Source organism: Echiichthys vipera (genome assembly GCF_963691815.1).
Source record: "Echiichthys vipera genome assembly, chromosome: 22".
In the NCBI taxonomy this organism is placed as follows: Eukaryota; Metazoa; Chordata; class Actinopteri; order Perciformes; family Trachinidae; genus Echiichthys; species Echiichthys vipera.
In genome coordinates this window covers 14,310,909-14,338,906 of record NC_139847.1, presented here as the reverse complement: position 1 = coordinate 14,338,906, position 27,998 = coordinate 14,310,909, and the positions used below count along the sequence as shown (strand labels likewise).

The 27,998-nt window shown below is 42.4% G+C and overlaps 1 protein-coding gene across 1 annotated transcript; it reads left to right on the top strand.

Moving 5' to 3' along the window:
- Positions 1 to 527: 527 nt before the first annotated feature.
- ppp1r14bb (protein phosphatase 1, regulatory (inhibitor) subunit 14Bb) lies at positions 528 to 27,160 on the top strand. Its single transcript, XM_083936803.1, has 4 exons — positions 528 to 1,013; positions 23,702 to 23,785; positions 23,874 to 23,906; positions 24,010 to 27,160. The coding sequence occupies exons 1-4, from the start codon at positions 813 to 815 to the stop codon at positions 24,076 to 24,078; spliced, it is 387 nt and encodes a 128-aa protein (XP_083792929.1). The 5' UTR covers positions 528 to 812; the 3' UTR covers positions 24,079 to 27,160.
- Positions 27,161 to 27,998: the final 838 nt, after the last annotated feature.

Here is a 27,998-nt window from a genome sequence, read left to right as displayed (position 1 = left end):
TGATTAACAGGTCACTTAAACAGTCAGGAGGTGTGGCAAAGGTTGGGGATGTTGAATAGGTCACTGTGGAACAAGACGTCAGTGTTTTAAAGTGGGGTAAGCGCACATAGATAATGTCTGTCTGTGATGGCTCTGTGGTGAATGACAGTAGAGATGTTCCTCTCGTGACAACTGGGTTGAACCGAGTTAAACTTAGCACAGTGGGCTACAGGGGGGGTCACGGGGGATAAAAGAAGAAAACGAGATAAAAGGGAGTATACGGGTTTTTAAAGTTGATAAAAATCAACATTTGCTCTTTTCTTTTTTTTTCTGTCACTCTACGTCGGAAGCGCTCGAGTCCAGTCAGAGCGCGCACGCACGCACCTCTCGTGGGGGACGGAGAGACGGAGAGAGAGAGAGAGAGAGAGAGAGAGAGAGAGAGAGAGAGAGAGAGAGAGAGAGAGAGAGAGAGAGAGAGAGAGAGAGAGAGAGAGAGAGAGAGAGACGGAGAGAGAGAGATTTCTCTTTGTACTGAATGAAGAGTTGAGGCCGGCTGTGCTACCGCTCCTCACCTCTCTTTTTATATAAGCGGAGTTTGCATGCTGTAAATAGCTCAATAAGCCGGTTACACTTTACGTTTCACCGTGACCGTCGGTTCCTGTTGTTGTGAGGAAGCGGCCGGCTACTGTCACTGCCCCTTTGAGCGGTGGGTAAAGCGAGCAGCCGCACGTCCACACACCGCTTCGACTCCTTTTTCGTCGCCCCTTTCACACTTCCACACCTCCGGGGGGGGGATTTTCTTTTTTTTTTTTCCTTCGCAAAACCGAACGACCATGGCAGCTGTAACAAGCCCGGAGACGAGCCCTCAACCCCGGGTCTATTTCCAGACGCCGGCCGGCACCACGGAGGAACCGGAGACACCCGTTCGGAAGCAGGGACGCGTAACCGTCAAATACGACCGTAAGGAGCTGAGGAAGAGACTGAACCTGGAGGAGTGGATTATCGACCAGCTAACGGACCTGTACGACTGTGAGGTAAAGACTCAAACAATAACCGGCCTCGAAAGAACCCGGTCGAACGTATCGATCGGGCGGCCGTGCTAAGTAATAGGGCTCTACCGTAAAGCCTAATGAACGAGTTCATCAGCTCTGGGGCTCGTCTGTGGGTCCAGTCCCGACGCAAACTGGCCATAAAGAAACATTAATAGGCCCCTTTGTCGCTGCTTTTGGCCTAGCCTCGCTTCTTCTATAGTATAGCCTATAGTATCCGGGCCATGTGCAAGGGGATGAGGTAATGAAGACGGAACACAGGGGAAGAGGGTGAACATTACACTGAACACAGGATTCATGTCAGATATCTCTTAACAGTCCGATAAATAGCTCGTGGTTTAACTTCAGCCCCCCACCCACAGGTAGGCTCAACGTGGCTGGGGCAGCTTTAAAGCCTTTTCATGAAGCAGACTGCCTGTGATCTTTGTTCTGGTTGGCTGAAGTGGTTTTCAAGCACACCTGTGAATCCATTTCATTAAGTATTAATGGCTGGCTGGATTTGTCGTTAAATAGGGTTTGGGAGCTGTTTTGGGTGGAAAAGTGAGCCAGCAGCATCCTTTTTAATACCATTAATTCAATTTAGAAATGAAGAAAAATACACTTGTGTGTTATGTTTATCTAGGCTGGGGCCCTTGCTGCAAGCTCCCTCCCTTCTTTCTCATTTATTCTAATTGCAAACTTTTAAGTAAAGCAAAAAATATGTGTGGCAGTGAGAGAGGTACTTGGGCTGGTGGGGGCAAATGAGACAATTGGTGATTGGGGTCCAGTTTTTCCAGTGACCTCCCTGGCTGTATACTGACTGGGTACAACCGTCAGTGGAGTCCTTCTGCACTATCACACGTCAAACCCTTGGTCATGGTGACACACAGAGAGCCGCGCAGGACTAATGTAACCTGGCGGCAGCTTCGGTGGAGCTGCTGGCATCAGTAGTTGGTAAGCTCATGTCGGCTCTACTGAGCAGGCATTGACCCACATTCTATTCCTAGTGTGAGGAATACAACGACTTAACAGGTTTGGAGTATTCACATCAAGTTAGAGGATTAAAAGTTAGTCATGTTGTTGTTACAGAGCAGAACTTTCAAAAACTCTCAATGTTCTACTTCTGTTCAGCCCCCACAGACAGATAAAGAGATGGGCTGGCTGGTGTAATGGTGGGGTTGTCTCGTTGCAGATAGGTTGGCCATTAACAACAGAGACTTGTCGGGAGGTCTGGCTGTTACACATTTACACCTAAAAGTCAAAATCTAGTTAACTGACAACCGTAACTAAACCCGTTTTCTCATGAACTCTAAACAATGTCCACAAATTCAGACGCGGACATTATGCAAATTTCCCCTTTCACACAACAGGAGATTATCGGTCTTTGATTCATTCTCACTACTGGAAATACTCTGATTTAGGCTTTGTTAAGATTAAGAAAAGATTGGTGTGGGTTCAAAAAAACGTTTCTGGCAGAAAGCCTTGTAGGCTAACTTGTCCAGGAGGCAGGGCATAACACACATTACACAGCGGCCATGTAGCTAGTTCGTAAGTTGGTCATAAACAACCAGGGCTCTTGCCATTCCTTGAATTTGTCCGATGATTTCTGTCCTTACCGACAGAAGTTCCTGAATCTTAGACACTTTCGTTGTCATCTTTGTGTTAATGACTCTTATTCTTCACTGCTGGGTGTTTGTTTTCTTCAGGTTTCGCACGAGCCGCATGATAGAAACGTCATCAACACGCCCACTGTGAATTCTTCGCACAATAAGCTGCTCTATTCACACATGGACTCAATCGGACATTACACAGACTTTGTTCTAGGGGTCTGGCAGGGTAAAGTCTGTTTAATGTCCAGTTCCTCTGATTGGGACATGCAGTCCTCCGAATAAAATATGTACAGGTTTGCAGTACATGTGTGAAAGGGGCTTAATTGTGACCATATGTTATTCCAAGCCACCGTTAAACATGAGTAAATGCACTGAAGAAGGGATGAAAACTGATACCTTTCCGATCTTGTGATGTGAAAACCAGATTGTATCCTACTTTTGACGGCAGTTACAGGGATATCCAGTGACATGTGGATAATAATAAAGTAGCAGGGATACTACAGAGACTCACATGCCAGCAGCGGTGATTAAATGGCCTAGAGAGGATTTGAAAGTCAGTGTGCTGTGATTGTCTGCCAATGATGGATTAATATGCTATGGATTAAAACCTTGCAGATTCAAATAAGTATGGGTACATTTTCAAGAGAAAATCTTCGCAGCACCGCGTTGTACAGTAGTACGACCTTTTTATTATTCATCAGCAGACAATCAAAGTGGTGAGTGATGGACAGTGTGCAACGGTTTTCAAGGATGAATATTTCTCGTTCTTAATATAGATTCATCCATTCATTAGCTCATCTCACGTCCATCTCTTTCTGTCTTTCACTTATGCATGCTTTAGTGCACTGGTGCTTCATTGTTAGTCTGCTTCTTTCAAGGAAACAGTGTCACAAAGAGTCCAAAAGGCCTCACAAATAGATGTTGCAGTGACATTCAGATGTGGATTATAATTATTTATTACTGTCAAATCGCAGATTTATCGCTTTATACACAATGAGATATTGATTTATTTCACATTTTTAGACACTTCTCTCATTCATCTCAAATAATGATGCCTATTCTTTGCCTTCATCCGGAGTGGTTCCCCCATTTTCATTGTCCTGGTCTCGTGTCTGCCTAGGCTGTTAGACAACAAAGAGATTAATTTACAGTGGGTTCACTGATGGAGACACATTGGGCTCATTTAGACGGGGAAACGTGGAGCACGTGCTACTAAACAGTGTAACTGGAGAGGCAGCTTTAGCCGGTCAGGGAGCAGAGTGGGTATTGAGAGAACCCTGTTCACTGACAAAAGATAGGGAGCATGTGGCCTGGGATTTTACTCCTTTTCTTTCCCCTCCCTATAACCCTCCTTTGCTTCATCTTCCACTCCTGTCCTTGCCGCGTCTGTCTTTTTGTTCTGACTCATGCCATAATCCACGTTTAGATTTTGCACCCTTCATTATTTCCTATCGTCATTTATTTCTCTTCTGTCTTGGACGCATATTTCTTTCAATTAATACAATGGCATGGAGTTTGTTCAACAGGGAATTCATAATGAGCTATTTTCCCATTAATATAATCCCTTTAAACATGCTACAAGCAGCCAGCCAGTCATTTCTGCCAGCTAGCTTGTCAGATATTCATCCAGCCACTTAGTCAGTCTATCAGTTAGAGTTGCTATGGGTAATAGCGAGGAGCTGAGCCTTAATATGATTCCATGGCAACAAGGCTTGGTTAAATGTTTATGTTGGTTAACCATGCAGTGGAATAAAAAGGTTGGGTCCATTTAATTCCTCATTACCAAAAAAGCCCCTGTTTTCATTATTTTCTTTCAATGTCATTTTATTAAATACAGCCATTCAGTTATTGAATTAGCAGCTGGGCTTTAGGGAACTCCTGCAGTAGATGTTAATGTGGCATTTGCTTTGTTGAAGAAGTACTCCCTGGTTTTGTTAGTGGCCAACAAAGCAGTGATAGCAACCGGGGTGTCACTAGCTGTGTTTCCATTCACACATTTTAATGTGCATTCTGAAGTATGGCATTAGAAAAGCTCTATGGAAACAGCAAACGTTTTTAGGTCCGTTTGAGATGGTTTTTGCCTTTGTTGAAAAAAAGTTGATGTGCTAAATGGGATATGGAAATGCCTTTGCCAAATAGGTTCAAGCCGACCATCTAATGTTTAGAAACCTCTACTTGTTCTACTCTGTTTATCTAAGGATTACAGCTGTGCGTAGCAAGCGCTAACTTCTGATCAAATTACGCTGTAGCCCTAGTTTATTCCCTCTAAACCATTGGATGGAAATCCACCTTATTTGCATTTCTTTTTGCAACATTTCAAAAGTTTGCTTAGAATTTGCTTGGCCATTGAATGCAAACAAAACTCATGTAAGTGAAGGGGTTACTTAAGTGCATCTGATAGGACTGTGGAGGTACAATAGACAAAAAGGTTGTGAACCACTGTAACAGAGGCTCCTAACCCCACAATTCCAGCCCATCTTACAGTTTATATTATAAACCCAACTGTAAACTGTATTAGGTTGAAAACACAAACACTGAACTGGCAGGAAGTATTAGGCTTTAGGGAGGTTACTGAGCATGTAACAAATTCAGCCTTTTTAAATTGTGTACACTTTCTTTGTTGTTATTGAGCCCCCACTCTATTACTGGCTGTGTATATAAGGTGCTAAGTGAGTCTGAGCTCACTCTAGGGAAAAGGAAAGTACTCCACTTAGTGTAAAAATGATCACATTTCACAACAGACGTGGTATCATGTCCATGGCAAGTGTTCTGTTAAATGTTATTGTGTCAGTCTCTCAGTTTGCCGTGTTTCACAGTGTTTTCTGCTTGTAATACAATGGAGCTGACCAGTCGCTACATAGTTAACAGTAGGGCTAGTGGGCGGTCCAATCCCCAAACTCCAGGGCCCTACGTGGCCATGCACGCGCACACACAAACACAGATGGGGATACGAGCGAGAACAGAGGCAGAATTGGTGAGCAGGAATGCAATAAACCGGGGGAAGAGAAGGAAAAAAAACTAGAGGGGATGGAAAAAGGAGAGGGAAAAAGTAGGAGGAGGAGGCAAGGATGTTAGAGAGGGAAAGTGTTATTGTAACATGTGTACTCGGCTATTGCTTTATATAATAATTTTTTTTTTTTTACTCAGTCAGACACTAAAAACAATCCACTGACTTCTGAAAAAAAAAAAGTATATATATGTACATGTATTAGCGGAACACTAGAGGCAGTTTCAGTCATTTGTGATCTCACACAACAGACGATTAAAGAAATGATGGTTACAGCCAGGTCAATAAAAACATGCATCCTAGAGTTGTATGTGCAACTGGCAGACACACAGACACACAGACACACAGACACACAGACACACACACACACACACACACACACACACACACACACACACACACACACACACACACACACACACAGAGTATGCAACATTTGCTTAAACCTTACTCTTAAAGGTCTGAATACCAATCACTGTTGCCCTGTTTCACTCAGTGTACGTAAGAGGGTGACTACAAAGAGTGGTTGTTACACAGCGGGAGTGAAAGACTCCAGTGTGTCTTTGTAAACACCCCCCCACACCAGAGCACAGACACACACACACACACACACACAGACATGCACACATCGTGTTAATCGCTTACATGTGGTTTAACATGTTGAACAGTTCTTTTCCTGTTTGATTGGCAGTGAGTCAGCATGAACTGAAGCCTGACCCACTGACTGACCATGTGAGTGTCTTTAAAAGAGTGAACAAAATCCACCATGCTAGACAGAAGGGAGGACGTTGTGAGGAAGGGAGACCAAGCTTGTGTTTTGGTTAGTGTGTGATTAAGGAAGGAAGTTAAGAGTGCCAGGCGAGAGGAGGCATGGATGAAGAAAGAGAGGGATGTGGAGAGAGAGAGAGAGAATGAAGGATGTGAGTCATCCAGGGTAATGTTTATGTCTGTTGTCACAGGAAGTGTGTCAGAGACAAACATAAAGTGTACATAGGAAAATGGACAATATTAACACAGCACTTTCCCCCAAAAGCATTGTAAATGTTGAACAGCTCACATGCCTGTGTCAGTTAAGTCTGTTTGCACTTGTGTTAGCTACAGATTAGAGTTTCTAAATGATCAACCGTTTTTGCTGTCAATCGCTGTTTTAAACATATGAGTCTGGTTTGAGGTTTATGTTTTCTCAGTGTTACGATTAGACATAAAGAAATGTAATACACTACATTTGTGGGGGATAGGTCTGTTGGGAAATTTATAATTTTAGCTGGCAAGAACACCATGGTGTCAAAATCCTCCCCTGTGGGTCATGTGTCACTGCATCCCTTCATCCAATGTGTTTGCTTAGATTTCAAGAATTCAAAGTCATCAGATCACTCATAATTCATTCTGATATGTAAGCGTACATTGCCTGTACGAATAGTTTGGCACATATTGTGAATATGTTGGTATACACTGTGGAGTTTCTGACCACTAAAAGCACTATGCAGCCATGCTTTTGTTGTGCGTTTGTTTGGTTTGTATCTTGTGCTTTTGCACGAGGACACACAGGCGATATACGCTTCACAGTATTCCACTTATCAACAGTTGCAATGGGATAACAGAGGGGTTAATGCTAGATCACAGAACAAGTCCCTGAACAAATCTTGCACACTAGTGTCAACACAGTACACAGGGAGAAGTTAGCTTTGAGGGCTTTCTGACAAATCGTATTAGGTTCAGGCAACCAAACTACTGGATACAGTTCAGGGAAAAATAATAGTTTGGGTTCAAATAAACGGTGAAAACTAACTACTCCTGTGTGCGTCAACACATTTAGCTGCTAGATAACATTAGCTATAAAGGGTTAATGTTCGGATTAGATTAAAAAATACGGTTAGGGTTACATCTTTATACTCATAAGGTTAAAACTGGTAAGTCTTGGGTCTTATTTAGCACCTATCTACCCATAAAGTTATTTAGCAAACACAGATGTAAACGATGCAGGCTCCAAAGAAACTGACTTATGTTTTATGAGAACTGAAATGCATTAAACATGTTTGTGTCTGCCCTTAAGACCTAACAATGTGTTTTGGTGAATGTAAATACAACTTTGTTTATGGGAAAACTCCACAGGGCACCTTTTTAAGAGGCAAGTTAAACCAATGAGCTGTTTCAAAAACAGGTTATAAATAGTGTGTTTGTATATGCAGCCATTATTCTTGCATAGTTATCTGATTCTTTCGCAATTTGTCTCGTTGTTGTTTGTCCTGCTCTGTCATGCGTCAGCCTGCACATTCAGTACTGATTGTCTAACACCTTACCCCCGTGTAAAACCCTTCAGTATTATGTTTCAGCACCGACTAAGCCTGATGAGCTTGTCTTTCTATCCTCTGTCACAAAGGTTGGGCTGTCAGCCAAGTGAAAAAGGTTTGAACAAAACCATTTTACCGCAACGATCACAAGTCAAGCGGGGCACATTTGGAGTTGGATAACAAAAGGCGGCAGCTTGCAGCTAATCTAATAGCGGGCAGTAACTTGTTTAAGGTCTTGAGACAGTTTACAAGCTCGAAAAGCTTGTTATTCATTCACATCGTCCTGCTAAACAGTTGTGTACGTTGTGTGTGTGTGCACATTTAATAGACAAGCAGTAAATATTCAAGCAGTTAAGATCTCTGCTTCCATAAATATGGCTGTTATATACCCCTTTGCTTCCCTGGTCATTAATTTGAATGAGCTACAATATATCACACAGTTAGTTTCCCACAAGCACTCGTTTGGTCCTAACCAAAGTGCTATATTCACTGTCCTTTTTTAAAAATTAAAATATTATAAAACTTTGCCTGGCTTTTGATAGCTGCTCTGTGAACTCTCCAGCACCCTGAGGAGGCTTTTTAAAGTGAGCATGGGTATAATAGTGATATAGTTGGTACACAGGCCGGTGTTATTACCATATGTGACTCCAGGGTGTTGTTGCTGTAGTGCTTTCAAATGAAGATGAATATAAGGATTTGGTGATGCGTTTTTTTATTGCCCTCCACGCTGAAACCATGTTAAAACACTGAAAGAGACAAAGCCATTGTCCTAATATGTAACACTTGCGACTCGAGTTGGCATCAGCAGGCATATCTCTTCGGTATAGAGTCGTTATGGTCATGAAGTCTCTTTGTAAGTAATGCCAACTGCCTGCAGCTTGAGTGAGGTAACACCGATCCACTCAGGAGTGTATTTTAGTCCCAGGGGGTGCATTAGAGCAGACGCCAGTTGAGCTGTTGTTGAACTGCAGGGAAGCATATGTCAGTATATGGCTTTATTCACTGTCTCTGATTGTGTTGAGTGTGTACAATGTGTTTAGTGTGTTTTATATGCCAAAAACAGACTGTACGGGAGATGTGTACAATGTAGTTCCTGTTAATACCAAGCAGCAACTTCTGGGGCTGAAAAATAAAGCCAGAAACTGAAGGTCCTCGAATGGTCACTTGAGGCTGGCTCTAAAAGCGAGTCAATAGGTGTGTTTCCACTATGGTCGTCTACCCTGAATGAGGCGGGTCTATCTCGTCAAAAATGCCCCTAATTTGCATGTGAGTCACTCAGGAGGACATTTGACCGACTAGAAAATTGTCCTGTCGGAGAGCAGGGCCTATTTTGTCCCCTGAGATATACCCGATTGCTGATTGGATGTAGCTCTCAGCGGGATGTGACGTGTGGAAGTACAGATGCCACAACAACACGGCGAAGTAGAGTACACACTTTTATCCAGTGGTGTAGAAGAACACAGCACAGAAAATTAACTGCGCGGATTCTGGATTGAATTTCCAACCTGCAGTCCTCCATACCCCTCTCTCTCACTCCCATTTACACACACACGCACACGCACACACACACACCCACACACACACATACACGCACACACACACACACACACACACACACACACACACACACAAACACGTACTGCAGCGGGATGACAGCCTGTCTGTCAACAAACACTTTTACTGGCAAACTTTTACTATTTTGAGTAAAATACAATGGAGCTCGCAAGATCAGGATGGTCTCACGAGGCTGCTAGCAGCCCACTTTAAGCTTAATTTTGGCTCTTCAAAAACCTATGGGTGACATCATGGAGAGTGTCGATATTTTATAAAATCTATGGTAAATAGAGAAGTAGATGGATGACAACAAACATGGGATGTAACTTTCAATATTATACTTGTAGCTTTCAGCAGATAGTAATAGCTGTGCGGTCAGATGGGTTTACAGTGGTACGGTGTCAGCGGACACTGATAAGAGAGTTTGAAGGGCACCGGTGCCAGGCTGGCTTCATATATCCTCCATGATGTCACCACTGTGAAACCAAACTTAAGCTTTCATGGTATGGCAATGTAGGAGTCATGTGGCAGGATTCTTGTGTGATCATGAAAACTGCTGCGGTTGAAATTGCTTTGGGGAGAAATGGATGGCAGAAAGACGTCTGGACAGATGGACAGACAGCTGGTTGGCAGACAGACTCATGGACTGGCAGTAAAGATGATAGGCAAACTTATTAATGAGGTGGAGGAATAGTGTTCAGTCATCTGTAATATATGAAATTATAGTAGTAGGAGTTTAAATATTCTTATGTGTGTGTTGCATGTGTGGTCTTAACTTTGAGACCCAAGTTTATTTACGCAATTTGCATTTAGTCATTGAGCAGCAAGGAACAACTGACCATATTTGGGCAAAGAGTCTGACTTACAAATTACTGATTCATCAGGAAGAGGGTCAGTCTCTTTATCTCACTCACTCACTCACACATTACACACATTTAAGAGTACTGGGGGAAAAAAGTGACCAACATGTCCGTAGAAAATATTACTAAACTAAAATCTATGTCAGCCTGCGCTCAAGTGTAGTACAGTACAAGTACAGGGATGTGTGTTTTATGTTCTAAAAGATTTGGGGTGGATTATCACTTTAATTGACTTTCAGCTGGATTCTGTACTGCCATAAAACCCACCAAAACTGTTCTGGATACTGTAACTCAAACTTAAGAGGAGAGTAAATGAATTGCTGGCTGAAAGAAGAAGTCGGGACAGCCAGTTTCTTAGGCTTGTTTTTTCCGACCAGTCTTGTCTTGTCTGTTTTTGTTTCGATGTGATAATCTGCTGGAATATCCTGTAACAGACAAAAATGCAATTGAACCAAAGCATTCACTTATTAGAAAGCTTTGATCCGATTGAAAGAATTTGAATTTTCCTTAAAACCGTTCCAAATAAGCAGAATTAATTAAAAGGCTCTGCAATAAACGCGGACATTTCTGTGGCAAAAGCGAGTGAAAATGAATGGAAAGAATACTGAAATGGAACCTCAACTACCTTGTAGGATTTCTAAACTCCACTCCACAAAGGAATAAATCATTCAATGAATGACATGGCAAATGACCAAAACAAATGTTGAGCCCTTTTCTTGCGTTAGAATTACTCGCCAAGAGTGACATAATGATAATCGGATGTAATCCTTGTTTGTATGCCTTCTTAAAATTTAATCTGCACGTAATCTCGTTTTTCAGTCCCATTGTAGTGGTAATGACTCTTCTGGCGTGTAGTGTGTGTGTGTGTGTGTGTGTGTGTGTGTGTGTGTGTGTGTGTGTGTGTGTGTGTGTGTGTGTGTGTGTGTGTGTGTGTGTGTGTGTGTGTGTGTGTGTGTGTGTGTGTGTGTGTGTGTGTGTGTGTGTGTGTGTGTGTGTGTGTGTGTGTGTTTCTCTCTTCGTTTTTTAACTTGTTTGCTCTCATTGCAATCATTAATCGATGGAAAAACTCCTCAAGCTACTATACCCCCAATGTTCCCAAGATGCACGCACACAGGCGCAAACATCGATACCAGTCTCTGTGTGAATTTGATGGAGATCTCGTCCTCAAATCTGTCCTCTCATCTCTGCTGTAGAGATGAGAGGCTCAAGGGGAGATGGAGAGTAGGGGTGGAGAAAGTGGGCACTTGAGAGGCTGCCTGGATCACATGCATAGGACATTTTGTGATTAGAGTGGGCTAAAGAGAGACAGATTTTTTTTCTGGGACTGTTTGTGTGATAGATAGATAGAGAGATAGAGAGATATATAGAGAGAGAGACATGACGCTGTTTTGTGTTTAATGCAAATCACTAAAAGCTACAGGGAAGTTAAAAGTGAGCAGCCAAAGGCTGTCTGTATACTTTCTGTCACTGCCTAGTCTTGCATAGCTAAAGCAGCGCTGGAGTATGGTCTGGCTGCATGAGTTAAGGTTCTAGTATAAAGGTGGGGGAAAAATCAGCCTATCCTAACCTGGGCAGCAGCAGTCACAGTGATCTGTTGCCCTCATGTAGTGCTTAGTAAGCGTGATACAGCAGCAGAGCTCCAGCCCTGGCAGCAACGCTCTGTTGCTAGTACATGTCTTCCTGAGGCTGGTTGTGACCCTGAGGGACAGAGAGGGAGGCTACAGCACAGACATGTCCAGTCAACACACAGAAATCACTGAACCGTTCAGACAGGCCCAACAAGCCGATGTGTGAATCATTCAACCGTATTGTGAGCAGCTATGACTTTGGGCAGCTTTTGGGAGGTCAAGGTTGGGTGACACTCTACATTTTAACTCTACAAATAGATTTTGTGTGTGTGTGTGTGTGTGTGTGTGTGTGTGTGTTATTATATAGGTTATTGTTGCCTAATTATAGTGTAAGAACGGCCAAAACTACTGTGCTTGTCTCCAAATTATAGTTATAAATGTTTCCTGGCGACATATGAAGATACATTCTGTGTACTTGGAGCCTGTTTGATTTGGCTTTCTCCGGCAATAAGTCTAAAGCCACCCCCCACCACATACACACACAAACACACACACGCACACAAACACACACACACACAATGGCATGCCCACATCGCTCAGTGTGTTTACAGTCGCATCAGTAACCCGAAAATGGCCTGACCCCGGTTAAAGGAATAATGGAAATATTGAAGTTCCCCTCGTATACACGAAAGGGGGTTGAATGGGAACATGATGGAGTAACTCTACCTCCGGTACAGTAGGTGGTGCTCCACCAACAGACAGCCGGTTGGAATATGGCTTTTCTTTCCCAGTTTACATTTATCAAAATCACAAGTGGCCAATGTTGGACAGAATTACGACAGAAACTGGTCTTCTTGGTAGTGATGTCACTTGCTGTTGCGAAGTCCTCCTTCAGTTTAAAGGTAACGCTCTATTATTGTTTTTTCCACGTTGGTTTCAGCGCAGTTCCTTCCTGGTTTATTCTATTTCCAGGTCAAAAGCCACTGCTGCGGAGTGGGGAGGGGAAGATATAGTCCACAGAGCATGCGCAGACGGCAAACCCCTATCGTAATCCGGAAAGGCTGTTTACATGCGCGAATCATCGCGGTACTAAAGTAATCTAGGTTTTTTAACGGGGGGTATGAGAAACCAGAGTATGCCCTTAACCCGAATATAATGAGGTTTTTAAACTGTATGTATAAACGCATAAAAGAGTGCCGCCAGGCTCTGGAGTCTCTGGTTCCTTTTACTTTACATGACAGAGCTGTTTTATCAGTAGTGAGATAGCAGGAAGGCTGCAGAGTCAAAACATATGGAGGCTCTGGTAGGATGTGCTCAGTGAGCGGTATGTGGAGCTACATGTGTCCCTGCTTCCATAGAGGTGCATGGAGAGACAGATCATTTTGGACATTTTAATCCTTACTGCATGGTGTGTGAGAGAGTAAAGATAATATGACTGATAAAACAAATAAATTATACTTCATAGTCTCTATCCTGTCTGTAAAACAGGCTGTAAAGAGGTTAGTTCAACTGTTTTCCTTATGATTCAAAACAGGACATCATACTCTTCCTGGGAGGAAGTACATTCAACTGATTAGACCAGCAATAGAGATGGAGATCAGCCACACACACACACATACACACACACACACACACACACACACACACACACGCAAACACTCCAGACTGGATTAAGTACATTGCATTGTATTGATTATGGATTGTTGTGGTTTATGGTTCAACGTTGTCTGTGAGGCCACCTATTCATTAAAGCAGCCAATCAGCACTTAGATTAATTGTGTACACACACACACACGCACACACACACACACACACACACACACACTGTCAACTCTGCCCTTCAACTGTTTCTGTCATACACACACACACACACACACACTCAGCCTGCCGCTTCCCACAGATATCACTCTACCTCCCCTCCCCCACTATCTCCCAAGGTCACGTGCCTAGACAGGAAGTAGCTGGGTGCTCTGGTGTTTTAACCCCTTCATGTGATAAGAAAAATAAGTGTTGGAGAGAGAAGCCAACAATGCCCGTTATTGAAAGAACCGCAGCTCCCTGATAAGCAATCACGTGTGAGAGAGAGAGAGAGACAGATAGCAAGAAGATGGAAAGCAGCAGTCGATGACAGACACAATGCATCCTTAAGCCATACACCCTTGTTGACCCCTCTGTGACTCCCTCTCTCTTATATTCTCTCTCTCGTTCGTTTATAAGTACCCACAGAAAGGTGGCCCACGCGCTAGGAATTGCCCTGTTGCAGAAGCACTGAGAGTGATTTCTAGGAGAGCAGCACAGAGTTGTAATGCCAACCAGGCTGGAAGGGCATCAGAGGAGACGTGGAGATAAAGAGACAGAGGGGGAGAGCATGACAGGAAGCAGGTTCAAGCCCAGTATTTTTCCACTACTCCCATGTCTGATCCTGTGTGTGTGTGTGTGTGTGTGTGTGTGTGTGTGTGTGTGTGTGTGTGTGTGTGTGTGTGTGTGTGTGTGTGTGTGTGTGTGTGTGTGTGTGTGTGTGTGTGTGTGTGTGTGTGTGTGTGTTCTCTCATTTTTCATCTTTTAACTTAAATTATGTTTTATTTCGATAAGACGGGGGTTTTCATCCTTCATTTCTAAATAAAGCACTCAATTAATTAAAAGGTCCCATATTGTAGAAAGTGTAATTCCCATTTTTTAGCCAAGCAGGTCAAAGTGCTGCTATATAAAAACTGTGGAAGTATCAAAACACTCAATCCACAGAGAAACACACCCAGCCTGTATTCAGAAACTGTGTCTTTAAATGAGCTGCCAGGACTTTATTTTATATATATATATAGGTATAGAAAGGTCCGCTACAGTCATTCATCAACTGTGCAGAGATGGCAAAAGCATAGAGGTAGAAGTCCTAGAAACGCTGATCAATCAGAGCAGACTGGGCTTTTTCCCTATGGGGGGTTGGCTCTTAAAGAGACGTGCCCTAAACGGAGCGTTTCAGACAGAGAGTGAATACAGGTGAATAAGTTATTTGCAAACGCAATTGAATAGATCTACAACCAATCAGAGGGCTGAGGTTGGGGTGGTACCTGGTCCGATTTGAAGCAGAAAAACTGGGGGCTGGGTCACAAACTTTCTCAAATTATTGCTAAAATTTCACTAAAATGTGTTTCTGAAAACAATTTAGATGAGAAATAGGAAACGCAGTACCAGAATCTGGATTTATGTCTGATCCGCGCTGCCTAGTTTAATAGTTTGATCTGAGTTTCGTGAGCCCGGTAGGAGGTCATTTTCACATTGGCATGGCCATTAACCATGCTCAAGTATTGCCTGCAGATATTTTGTCATTATCGGCCAGCATAAGCTTAACTTCTCCATAATTTTCTAGGAAACACATTGTCAATTCTGAGAAGGAAGTTGCAAAATACTTTCATCTTTAGTTTCTGTGTTTTGACTGCATGTTTGATGTGACCTAACTTTTGTTTTATTAGCATGAAATTTCTGCCTCAATCAGTCAGCGTTAACTTAAGGAACAGGACTGCACAGGCTCACCAAGACTCATCTGTAAGTCTTTGTGAGCCCTGTAAAAACCTGCGCTGCATCCTTGTTCAAATATAATTAGGTGATTCTTTGCAGAAGCGAGTTCTCCTTAAGTAATCACTATCCTGAATTTGAGCAATACAGGAATGTTTTTTGTGGGTTACACAAAACATGTTTCTACCTGGATGTTGTCAGCCTGGTCCAAGTATTTCATCAGTGTTCTGTTCTTCACCCGAGCTTTGTCATTGGCCTTTAGCCATGCTTCTGTTCTCCCACCTCTTATTTCTCTCACCGTAGCTTTTTGTCGGTCCTTCAGCACGCTTCAGTGAGTGATTTGATGTTATCTTAGCCTGTGACGCACCAGTAATCCTTTTTCTCAATTACACCTGATTACAAAAGCGGAACTAGAAGTATTAACAACGCACTCATGCCTGTTTAATTTGGACCATTAGACAAAAATGATTAAAGCACAATCTGCTTTTCTCCGTTAAATATGTTCAACATGCACTTTAAGTGAAAATAGGAAGAAAATATAACCAGTCCTTTGGTTTCCTGAGTAATTGATCTAAATTAAGTGACACTAGGTTGTTTTTTTTATAGAAATGCGTCACATTTGCAGCCGGGCAAAGGCTTCGATTTGCCATCCTGTCTATGTGAAACCGAGGCGTACATTCCTCCTTTCCCAAATGACGGCTTTCTAGGATAGGCGTAAACATATGATGTGATGTGAAGCACAAAATTGGACGCACAGTGATGTAAAGTTGACGCGGAAAAAGTTAGACCTGTGATCTGACACGACTTTTTCTGCCGTGATGGTCAGAATCTCACAGATTTCACAGGCTTTCCAGTTGCTCATCAGGACAGTCGATATTTTTCCGTCTCTCATTTCCGTGATCAGCTTTTAAAACTCCCGGCTGTGGGTCACACAACATTCCATGTCATCGACACCGCAGCCCAAAAGGCAGCCAAATTACCGTCTTACCGTTCCGTGTAAAACACCTCATGATACCGGCACCCTTCTTGCTCTGATGTTAGTCAAGTCGGGCTGTAAAATTGTTGTGTGGACACTTTGTTCCCTCAACCTGTGAGAACCGAAACACACACTAACAGTCAAACAATCTCAGCTATGCGTGTGCTCACACTGCCTGCAAAGTTGTTGTGTCTGTAACTTGCCATTGTCAGCGTTCACACATATTTTGTACCTGTGTCACTGTACTAGGTCAACCAGTACGGGGTAATGGTTTTAATGGAGCACACACATTAACACACACACACACTAACTCACCCACTTTATAATGCAAACACGTGGAAACACTCAAGCCAAACACACTTTCCTGCCTGGACTGACCTCAATACAGTAAAAAAAAAAGGCACACTTTGTTAGTGGAGCAAAATTAGTTCCTTGTAGATCACACGTCCCCCTCTGCTTCTGTCTTTCTCTCAGCTATTCAATGCAAAGAATTGAGTTACCAATAATGTCATTTTTCAGTCAATGCAAGCAAGGAACATAAAGAATAAATGGAAAGGAGCCGGGTTTTCTGTGGTCAAAACAAGCGCACACACACGGAAATTGGAGTGAGTAGTGACATTGTTCAGTGCCACGCGGCCTACTTTTCCTACTCCTTCCTCATCCTCCATCCTGCCTGCTCCAGCCATCACTTCCCCCTCTGTCTCCAACTTCCTTCTCCCCCCTCTCATCATCCCTATATTATACCCTGCCAAAGCATTGTTTTTGTCTTTGTAGCATTCAGGCGACTGGCCATCCTGGACTCGGACTATTTTTATCTTTACTGCGGCAGTAGGAAAGCAAAAGTAGCCTTATATCATCAACCAGCCTTTCGCAAGCCTCTCCGTTATTCTTTACATTTAAATGGCTGTCCTCTAAATCTCCGTCTCTCTTTCTCACACAGATCCTATCACAGAATCAGCTATGTAGTGTGTTATCGCTGGAAGACATGCTGTGTAATCCTTGGAGGTGGCCTCTGTGACCTACTTACGCATGAAGCTTCCCGCACGTAAAAGGCTTTTATCACCTTATTTAGATAGGTTTATTCTCGCTGTAGTGTGTCTAGTGGAAGGGTGTGCGATCCAGAAAATAACAGCATCCCGTATTTTGCAGAAAGAACGATTTCTCGTGCACTTCACACTTTGTTCTGACCGCCACAACAGCAACTTCAATTAAGTAGAATAAGGAATTGATTGCATTAAGGGATTGCTTAAAAATAAAATAATAAAGTGAGTCCGTAAATCTTGGATACGATATATGAGTTAACAGCTAATTACAATTCCTGCAGTTGCAAGCAACGCGTTGGGCATAAGAACCTTTGCGTGTTCATCCACACCACTGTCTTGTGCTGATAGTTACAGTATTTTCTGCATTTGTCTTGTTTCTGACTTGACACTCGTGTCCCTTTTTTCCTACTTATATCTGCGTAGTTCATCTTTCACTGCTTGTAGCCGATAATGGCATTATGTCACACAAGAAAATCAGTCAGTGTTGGAAGTTTTAATCAGATCTGAAGTCAACTGTAGAGTAGTGAGTCTAAAAAAAAAAAAATCAGTTGACACATGATGAAGATTTTTACTGCCTAGTCTGTGACCAACTTCCCTGCAGAAACCCTGACTTTGCTTTGTTGTTTTCTCTCATCACTACCCTTTCCAGAGATATTTGCAGCAGCCATGATTGGTCTGTTAGTTGTAACAAGAGGGCGCTGACCTACTTGAGTGTGTCTGTAGCTTATGTTTTTCCTGTGAGGGAGCTGTATCTACAATCTGATCTGTCCAAGCCTGCAGCCGCTATACACATCCCCGTTATAGAGGAATAGTACTATGACCCACAGGATACATACACACAAACTCACTCTCATACTGTCACATCTCATTCTGCTCCGTTCTGCAGGCAGCCTCCAGACAGACAGTGTTTGTCTGCTGCTCTCTCCCTGTCTCAGCCTCCTTGTGTGTGATTCATATTCTGGAGTTTGTCAGGAAGAGTATAATTTAATTTAAAGACCACAATAAATAGGCAGTTTATAGTAGCCGTTTGTTTCTCAGATACGGGTGGTTAAGACTGAAAAAGGCAGACTTCTTAATTACATTTATTACACAGCTTTGTTGAATACTCGATGATTCTGATTGGCCAGTGACAGCATAAGTTTAGTTAACACACACGCACGCACGCACGCACGCATACACGCACGCACACACGCACACACGCACACACAAGTAAATCATTTTATTACCTCACGTGAAGAAAGCACAGAAATCTGTAACATTTTTTAAAATTCTTGGGAGAGTGTTCCATGCCTTAGTAGCTCTAAAGGAGGAGGCCCATTGCGCAAATGCAGTGCTCCGATTTGGGAGGCTACAATCTCCCCTTGTGGTGGATCTAGTATCTCTGCCCATTGGTTCAGGGCAGAGATGGACAAATCCTTTCAAAGGCGGTGGAGCAGCATTATGAATTATTTTGTGTATAAGGCGCATATCAGAATACAATATGAGATTATCAAGGCTAAGCATATTATACTTGCCCAGTATCGTAAGAAGTAAGAAATGTGGAATTTTTCATAATAAACTGTATACTCAACTGTAAGTATAAACAAAGGAACCATTAAGTAAGAGTTCAAAATGTATAGCCTCCATTTAAACGGCCGGGCTGCTATGTTGTAACAGACCCTTGGACACAGTTCTGATCCTAAACCCTTCAGGAACATTTTTAGTGTTGTCTTTGTCTTTTTTTGTCAAATATTTGATTTCTTTTGTAAATCGCTGTGTAAAAAACGACATAATGTGGAGAGAGCGTGTGTGAATTCAAACTTCCAGGTGATTCAAGACAATGCACCACCCTGTTAGGGATCTATTCTCAATACTAACCGTCTCACACTAGTTATTCCTTATGCAACATCAATAACAAACATGAGTGGAGTACTTATTATGACATGACATAAAACTATGATACCTGCAGGGAAAACTCAGTCATTGTGGCAGTAAAAAGTGACAGTCACAAATCTAGAATGAAATAATGAGCTTTTTTAAAAATCAGGAATATTATACAAATATTACGATAAGCCCAATGCTTTATTATACAAATATTACGATAAGCCCAATGCTTTAAATATGAGTGAGAATCATTACATAGGCCTTTTGAAATGCTGTTGGCCTTTTGTTCAGTAGAGGAACTATGGAAATAAAAAATGAATAGACCAAACTGTTGCATTCAGAATTTCCTTATTCCCTGTTTATAAACAGTGCGTGGATTTATTTTTCCCTGTTACAAGGCAACAGTTGGGAGTTTTTATTTCCAGTCATTATCTCAATATTCTGGTATCTGTTTGTAGTCCAAGCAATCTAAGAACCCATCAGCTCTCGGCTGTTAGCCAATTTGGCCTCTGGGGGCAACAGCCAATATTCCAGGATTTCCAGTGTAGCCAGCAGATATCAAGACTTCCTCTTCCAAGCACCGGTCAATGTCTACGATCCAAAACATCTCGAGATGTGAGTATGGAGTTGAGTTAATAAACAGATATCAACATATGTATTCAGATAAATAATAACGAAAAGTTCCTTAAAAGACGAGCAGTCAGACAATAGTAAATGGGTTGTGAGATTGCATATTTCGGACTGCTGATGTCTTGTGGATGTGCTGAAAAGATCCCTGGTTGAAAATAAGCTAAATGAGATTTGGCTCTTTGAATCGTTCCACACTGCACTGCTTTGTTTACGACCGTGCAGTGTGTGCCAATATCTTGCAGGCACCTTTCAGTCCACAACATATCTGCAGCCAACAGTAAAACCCCCTCCAGACTCCAGACTAGTTCAGTAAGTCAGTCTGGAGAATTGTTTTGGAAATCCTCCCTCGTGATTCCCTGATTTCTTTGTGTCTTTTCTCTGAAGCCTGTCTTCCGGCCTTTTTCAGCATCCCTCCCTCCCTCCCTCCCTCCCTCTTGGTTTGCTATACTCAGCTGCTCCCTCTTCTCGATATGCTCCTTAACCTCGTACCTTCCTTCCTCCTGGCGTTCCCTTCCCCCTCAGCAGATTTAACAGTCTGCCTCGCAAATTATTTTCAAGTAAGCTGAATTAAATGGAAGCCAACGTGTATCGCTTACACTTTCCAGGAACAGGCATTAGTGCATTTCATTACCTTGTGAGTACGCCACAGAGACACTAAGTAGAAATAAAATGCTTTTAAAAAAAAGAAATGAATTGGTAGGAAGTTAAGAATAGCGTAGATTTCCTCGTTTATCTTATCTTTATACCCACAAGTTAAGTTATGTCAAGAATTGAGTTTTGGTATCCACTTCTTTCCCTTTGTCTTGTCGTTCTCACTTTTTCTGTCTCCGTCTTCTTTATTGCATGTACAACACGTGGAGGCCACATGTTGTGCAGATCAGCCTTTGTGTTAGATTCTGGGTGTGTGCGTGTGCGTGTGTGTGTGTGTGTGTGTGTGTGTGTGTGTGTGTGTGTGTGCGTGTGTGCGTGCGTGCGTGCGTGAGAATGTTACACACTCGCAGTTTTCATCCAGGTGGCGGATCAGTTTACTGCACTGTATTTTTAAATTCATTCATTCATTCATTCATTGTAAACGATTGCTTTTGTCTTAACAAATCTGGTTTCTAACCTCACATTACATTTACACTACATAAAAATTGTAAACGGAGCTTGTGCACTTCTCTCACCAATGAACACAGTAAGTGTGTGTGTGGGGGGGGCAGTTTGTCTGCAGTGTATGCATGTGTGCAAGTGTATCTGTTTTTCAAAGCTTTAATTTTGAAATTCTCTGAGAATGTGTGTGTGTGTGTGTAGTGTACTTTGTGTATTTCAGTATTTTTGCACCTTTGCTGCTTACAGCATGTCTGTATGTCAGCTTGCCTATGTGTCCAAGTGTGCTACACTCTGCTGACAGTAAGTCTGTCTGTCACCTCCAGTCTCTATCTCACACACACAGGCTGTCCTGCTCAGAACTAAATCCTCATACCCCACCCTTCACACACACACACACACACACACACACACACACACACACACACACACACACACACACACACACACACACACACACACACACACACACACACATTAATGCTCATTTTATAATTCTTTAATCCATGTGTGTGTGTGTGTGTGATATGTACGTGTAGCAGAAAGGATGTGTGTGATGTTGAGGACTTGTCACTTGCAAAAAAAAGTACCATGCGGTTAATGTGCACACACAGCATGCTGTGCCTGACTGTCTCTGCGTGTGTGTGTGTGTGTGTGTGTGTGTGTGTGTGTGTGTGTGTGTGTGTGTGTGTGTGTGTGTGTGTGTGTGTGTGTGTGTGTGTGTGTGTGTGTGTGTGTGTGTGTGTGTGTGTGTGTGTGTGTGTGTGTGTGTGTGTGTGTGATGGAGCAGGGGGCAGTTGGGCAGGTGCAGAGACAGCTGGTGTGGGCAACTCTAACTGAGGGGGGGACGAGAGCGAGGGAGAGATTCCTAGAGAATGACATGAATATAGGGTCGCAATTGAGCTGCAAAAGAGGGGGAAATGAGTGTTTGTGCGAGAGTGTGTGTGTTTTTGCCAGTGGTAAACCGCTTTGATAGCACACACACTGAGCTAGTGTGCTTGAGTGAGACAGACGGAGGAACGGAGAAAGAGAGGGAGACTTTTTTAAAACAGATTATTTAGAAAGAAAGGAATTGATTGGCTTAAGGGAGGAGGCGTGGCGAGAAAGGGGAAGCAAAAGACAAAGACGAACTCACAGTGAACTCAGTTTTCACTTTTACTTTTTTAATAAGCCACATATCCCTAAGCTAGAGGCAAGGGTGTTCGTAACCTTCCTATTCAGCTTATCAGTATCAGGCCATAATTGCTTTGCTTCAATTAAAAGTGCATTAGTGTGCGTTTTCATTTATTGCAGCCGTTTCTGTTTGAACATGAATTACAGTCTAATTTTGAATTAGACTGAATTTGGACAAAGGTTATTCTCAAACATTCTGTGAAGTTCTAAACATCTACGAGGATTCAAAGGCAGAGATTTCATCCTTTTTTTAAAGATTTACAGCAGCGTGTTTTCACTTTGTGCAACAACGTGACAGTCAGCAGTTTACAGGCAAGCCTTCTATTATGCACTCGCTGTAGATATTAAGAAATAGTCTGACATTTTGGGTAATAAGCTTATTTGATTTCTTGCCCAGAGTTAGCCGAGAAGATCAACACCACTCATCTGTACGGCAAATATGAAGCCTCCTCCAGCAGCCAGTTAGCTTAGCTTAGCACAAGGACCGGAAACTCCTTTATACAGATTTAAACTGTGCATTTAAATAGACTTTTTCTTTTTCTGTTTTTCTTAGAGTATGTCTATTTTCTAGTTTCTTTGTCTCTCCTCTCTTTTCTGTCATGTACAACATGTGAGGTAATGGAAGGACGCCGCCCTCTAGTGGTCATAAATGGACATTCATCAGTCACTGTACCAGTCAGACAGAGATGGAAATGCCCCTGCCGGTCTATTTACAGACACCCACAGAACATAAAGGCAGGGAAAGAAATCCTCATCATCCTTTCTATTCTTAGACCATGTGACCATGAAATGAGACTGACTAATGTGTGTGTGTGTACTCCGCACGCTGACAGTGAGCTCCCACCTTCAGACTCTCTTCAGCAGTGACAGAGCCGGCCACATTCTGTGTTGTTTATTTCACCCTGTTTTGGCTTCCATCTACTTTGAAACCTTATCTAAATGATTAAATGTCCATCTTCAGGAGATGTATGCTTTTATTTCTCTTTATTTTAACATGTTTCAGTGATATTATATAGTGTTAAGGATTCAAATGTTTAGTGGCTACCTCGGGGTGCAAATGATCGGTGCATCGATTCCCATCTATGGCTACTCCTGCTAATGCTACTGCTGCTTCTTAAACTACCTATATTACTTTCTTCTACGTATTCCAACTGTATTCAATGGTATATTGGTTTTAACACTTAAAGACCTCTCTCATTTGAACTCTTTTAACTTTCTCAACTCAACACGCACTTTGGGGACCTGGCTGTTTGAATCTCTACTCTCCTTAATCTAATGTTCATCATAAACAAATTCAGCCAAGTTGTACATTTGGGGAACAAATCTGTAGCATTTGAAAGTATTTTATCTGTTGGGGGCCCTAAAACGCTTTAATATTCATGCTGGAGCAGCAGCTAACAGCTTCCAGCTCTCAACAATGGTTTCTTGAGAAATGCACTAGTTTCTTGTTTTGTAAATATACTTGTTTGTCTCTTCATGCGTCTCTTCTCATCTCTCTGCTCTTGTTCCTCGTGTTATAGGAGGAGGCCATTCCAGAGCTTGAGATAGATGTGGATGAGCTGCTGGATATGCCCAGTGACGTTGAACGGGGAGCCAGGGTCAAGGTAGGATATGAGTATACGCTTGTGTCAAAGTACGCAAGGACACCCAGATGCAAAATGTATATTCAGACTCTCCTTTATTGTTTTTCAGGACTTACTGGTCGACTGTTTTAAACCTACTGAGGTAAGATTTGTATCTTTCTTCCATCCTTACTCCTGTATCTATGCACATGCTCTTTTGTTTCTGAATCCCCCTCACGTGTTTTGTCCCTCCTGTCTTCCCGTAGGACTTCGTCTCAGAGCTGCTCAACAAGATCCGAGGGATGCAGAAGCTCTCCACGCCTCAGAAGAAATGATGGCGTCCCTCCTCCTCCTCCTCCTGCTCCCCCCACACCCTCCCCTCCACCTCCGCCCTCACCTCTCGTCTTCCTTCCGTGCTTTCCATCTTTTTATTTTGATGTCAGTTTTCTTCCATTGAGGAGCTTCATGAAATACTTCGGCTGAACCTCTCTTTCCGGACACCCTCCACTCTAAACCCCTTTCTTTTAATCTCTTCCTTGACCATCCCTTGTTGTTTGTTGGACTTCCTTCTTCAAAACCCATCAGCGAAGAAGAAAAAGTAAAGAATGCGGGCGAAAACGACAACAAGAAGCGATTCATTGGTCTTAATCCAGGCACTCTCCTTCTGTCTCTTTTTCCCTCCTGCTCCTCCTTCACCCTTTGTTTGGCTTTGCTCATCATCCAGCTCTTCTTCCTCCCATCCGCCCTCATATCACCCTCCATCTGTCTGAGGAGGAAGAGAGGAGGAGCAGAGACGAGAAGAGTCCCATAATTACCGAGAGCTGAGCGACCAAGAGTGGGAAGAGGAACAAGAGAGGCAGTCCGCAACAGCCAAGAAAAGAGTGGAAGGGTGAATGTCGAAGGCGGAAACAGCCAATCAGCTTGAAGCAGGGCCTAATCATTGCTTATGTCTCTACCAACGAGTTTCCTTATTATGTTATTTTTAAGGGGTTTAAACTTGTAAATGATCCAGCTACTATGATAATTTAGTTTTTTTAATCAGTTAACTTCTTTGGGTGGGGAGGATCAGTAGTCTTTTATCCCTGTTCGATCACATGCATTTGCTACTGTTACGACTGCGTTACAATGCAACAAAAATACAACATTTAATTACAGACGGACAAAAATGAATGGAACAAAAAAAGTGCTTCCATCAGGGAGTCAGAATATGTGAGCAGAGTGAGTATAGTATATAGAGAATATACTGTCGGCTCCGCCCTCTCCGTCACACAAGGACAGAGAGCAGACACACACACAAGCTAAACAATAAGAGCATAGAATGATGTGCAACACTACGGCGGTGCATTCAAAGACTGTCTTTTTTGTGCGGATTTGTTGAAAAATCTGCACTTTGTCGTTTTGGGGAAGAAAATCTGAACCTCTGACCGTGAAGAATAATGCGTGGTATATCTTTAGTCCAACAGAGAGAGAAATCGGATCCCATGAAGTAGTGGTGGAACCTTAAATAAAAGTCACTGGTTGGCTGCGGTGGTCACAGGGTCCAACCAATTTTACACTAAAAATGCTCCTTTGAGGCTAGAAGTAGGTTCTCTTTGGTCGGGTGTGCTTGAATAGATTTCAGATTCTCGGGTGGAAGTGTTTTTCTTTCCTGCAGTCATAATAGAGGCTCTCGAGAAGCCACTGCTGTCCAGCCTGCACATACATACTGTATGTGCGTCTGTGTGTTGCTAAATACTAAATGTTGCTACATAATGTAAAGCAACTTTCATAGTAGGAGTGTTTTTCTGGCCTGTATATTCTGCTGATCTGTACCACAGATTATTTTTAGAATAGGACTGGTTCCTGTTTGTTTTTTTCTGGATGCATTTTGTCAAACACACACTGACAGTCCGACAGGGGGACCCAGAACAAAGCTGCCTTGTTTTTTTTTGTATCAACTCCCTTCTCTATATTCCTTTCTCACTCCTTTCCTTTTATCCTCCAAATGATTCAGTCCACCACATTTTGTGTTTGGCAGACGTCAGTTTAGAGCAGCAGTCGCACATTCATGGAGCTCTGTGAAAGTTTTTGGAGCTCCATGCTGGCGTTGAGACTTTGTACTGTCCTCTGCATGCCAGTAGACCCACCAATGAGACGTCTGAATGGGAGAGATGGGGACCACTGCTTTACACTGAAGCTGTCTGAATGCATTCACCCTTTCTTTCTTTCTTTCTTTTACTCACTCACACACAGGCCATCCTTTGGGTGGAGAAAACGGAAACACATTAGCAAACACAGCTGCCTCTCACACAGATGTGCACGCACTAACACACACACGCACACACCAAGCGCAGAGATAAAGGGATAGAGGGGTCCATAGCAGTCACATAATGTGTTTCCCTGCTGCAGCTGCCAATCATCTCCAAGAATAAACCATCTGTTTCTCGGCCTGAGCCAATGAGATCAGAGCCCGAAGCCCATCGGCCAATTGGAGAAGCAGTAGCATTTGCTGTGAATCCTGTGACCAATTGCTAACACCTGCGGTGACAGCAGACCTCCACTGTCTGTCTCTTTTTCAGTGCCAACACGCCCACACACACCCACACACTTTCATCTTGCTGCTCTGTCATTACTCCCTGGCAACGCCTCTCTCACCCGTCCCGGCCATTTTCATCCTTTTGTTCACCCTCCCTCTGTCCTTCCTTCACTTCCCTTTTCCTTTTTTTTTTTAAAAAACAGATGTTGCCTTAGGTATTATTTATGTTACACAAACCAAATAAACGGGAGACATTCATTTTTAAAAAGGTAACGCAAACTGCTAAACACGTGTGTTACTGAGCAGAACTGCGGCATGCGGAGAATCTTCTGTCGCTTCTTTTTTTTCTGAGAAACAAAATGAGATTCTGTTGTTTTGTTTCTTTTTAGAAGTGAGTGTTTAATACTTAGGCCTTGATACAGTGATTTTGTTTAGATAAAACAATGTTCGTTACATTTACCATTTGAATACTGGTCTGTTTTTATTGTGATTATGACACTTCTTGGTGCCAGGCCTGGGATTAACATGTAGTTGAACAGAAATCCATTCAGACGCACTTTGCTGTGATTGCTTTGGCCTTCCTGGTGGGCTTTCCAAATCAAGCACGGTCTGCTTTCTTTTGGAGACATTGGATTGTACCAGGCAAGCTCAATCAGTAGGTGAATTTGAGTGGATTTTCATTTCTAAATCCAGGTTTGGATTTTACCTTTTAGACTGTTATTGAGAAGTCTGTTTTTTTACTGTTGGGAAAAATTGCAAAAAAATATATATATACTGATTATCATCATTGAGGCTAAATACAAGAGTTAAACCACTTGGATTGAAGGAGCAGAGGTGTTTTTTGGACAATGATTAGATCAAACCAACAAACAAATGTAGCAATATCAACAACAGGTCTTGTTTTTGCCCAATTTTGTTACACTTTTATGCAACTTTAATAAAAACATGTAAAATGGACATGTCTTTTGTCTTTATTGGGTCAGTTTTCTGCTTCAGCAAGCCGTGTAGATGATTATACAACAGGATGTTCGCTTGTATTTAGCTCGACAATGTGTCCCTTTCAAATTTGATATTCATTAGTGTGTGATTTATTCATTCAAATTAACCCTGTCCCATTTTTCATGGTAGACATTTAGACTTAACAGATAACCTGAATAACACATTGGATCTGTTCCATTAAGTGTCACCGTAAGTCAGTGGGAATTTTTGACATAAGTAATGTTATTAGTTCCACCTTAATTTTTCCTGCAAAGACATGCCAAAATGTCTGCCATGAAAAGGGCCTATTGTCCAAATGTATGAATTCTCATTTGCATGGTTCTCTAGTCATTTTGTATTCCTTTGGTGCCATCTTGTGGTTAATTGCAGTATGCATTTATAACCCAGTATTGGGCTGTGAAGCAACAGCGGGTCAGTGAATTATATTCTGTTGTGAAGGCAGGGTGGTTTATGTAAACCCATGTAAGAATGCCAGACGCATGCTGGAATCCCATTGTGCTAATGACTCCTCATGTTGATGTTGGGCTTAAAACTACTACAGTAAAGCTTTGCATATTCCACTGCACTTCCTCACCTGCATATCAACTATGAAGATATCTGAAAAGAACTTTGGGGTCAGACAAGGCTTGGTATATAATTCCCCTCATTAAATAAAGAAATAAAAATATTGCTTAACATTGTATGTATTTTAGTAAATGTGTAATATTAAGCTGAGAGGTCTGTTCAATCATATTATATTAT

Coding starts and splice junctions, on each gene's coding strand:
- ppp1r14bb (XM_083936803.1), top strand. CDS start 813: ATGGCAGCTGTAACAAGCCCGGAGACGAGCCCTCAACCCCGGGTCTAT. Junction 1,014..23,701: donor CGGACCTGTACGACTGTGAG/GTAAAGACTCAA, acceptor CTCGTGTTATAG/GAGGAGGCCATTCCAGAGCT. Junction 23,907..24,009: donor ACTGTTTTAAACCTACTGAG/GTAAGATTTGTA, acceptor GTCTTCCCGTAG/GACTTCGTCTCAGAGCTGCT.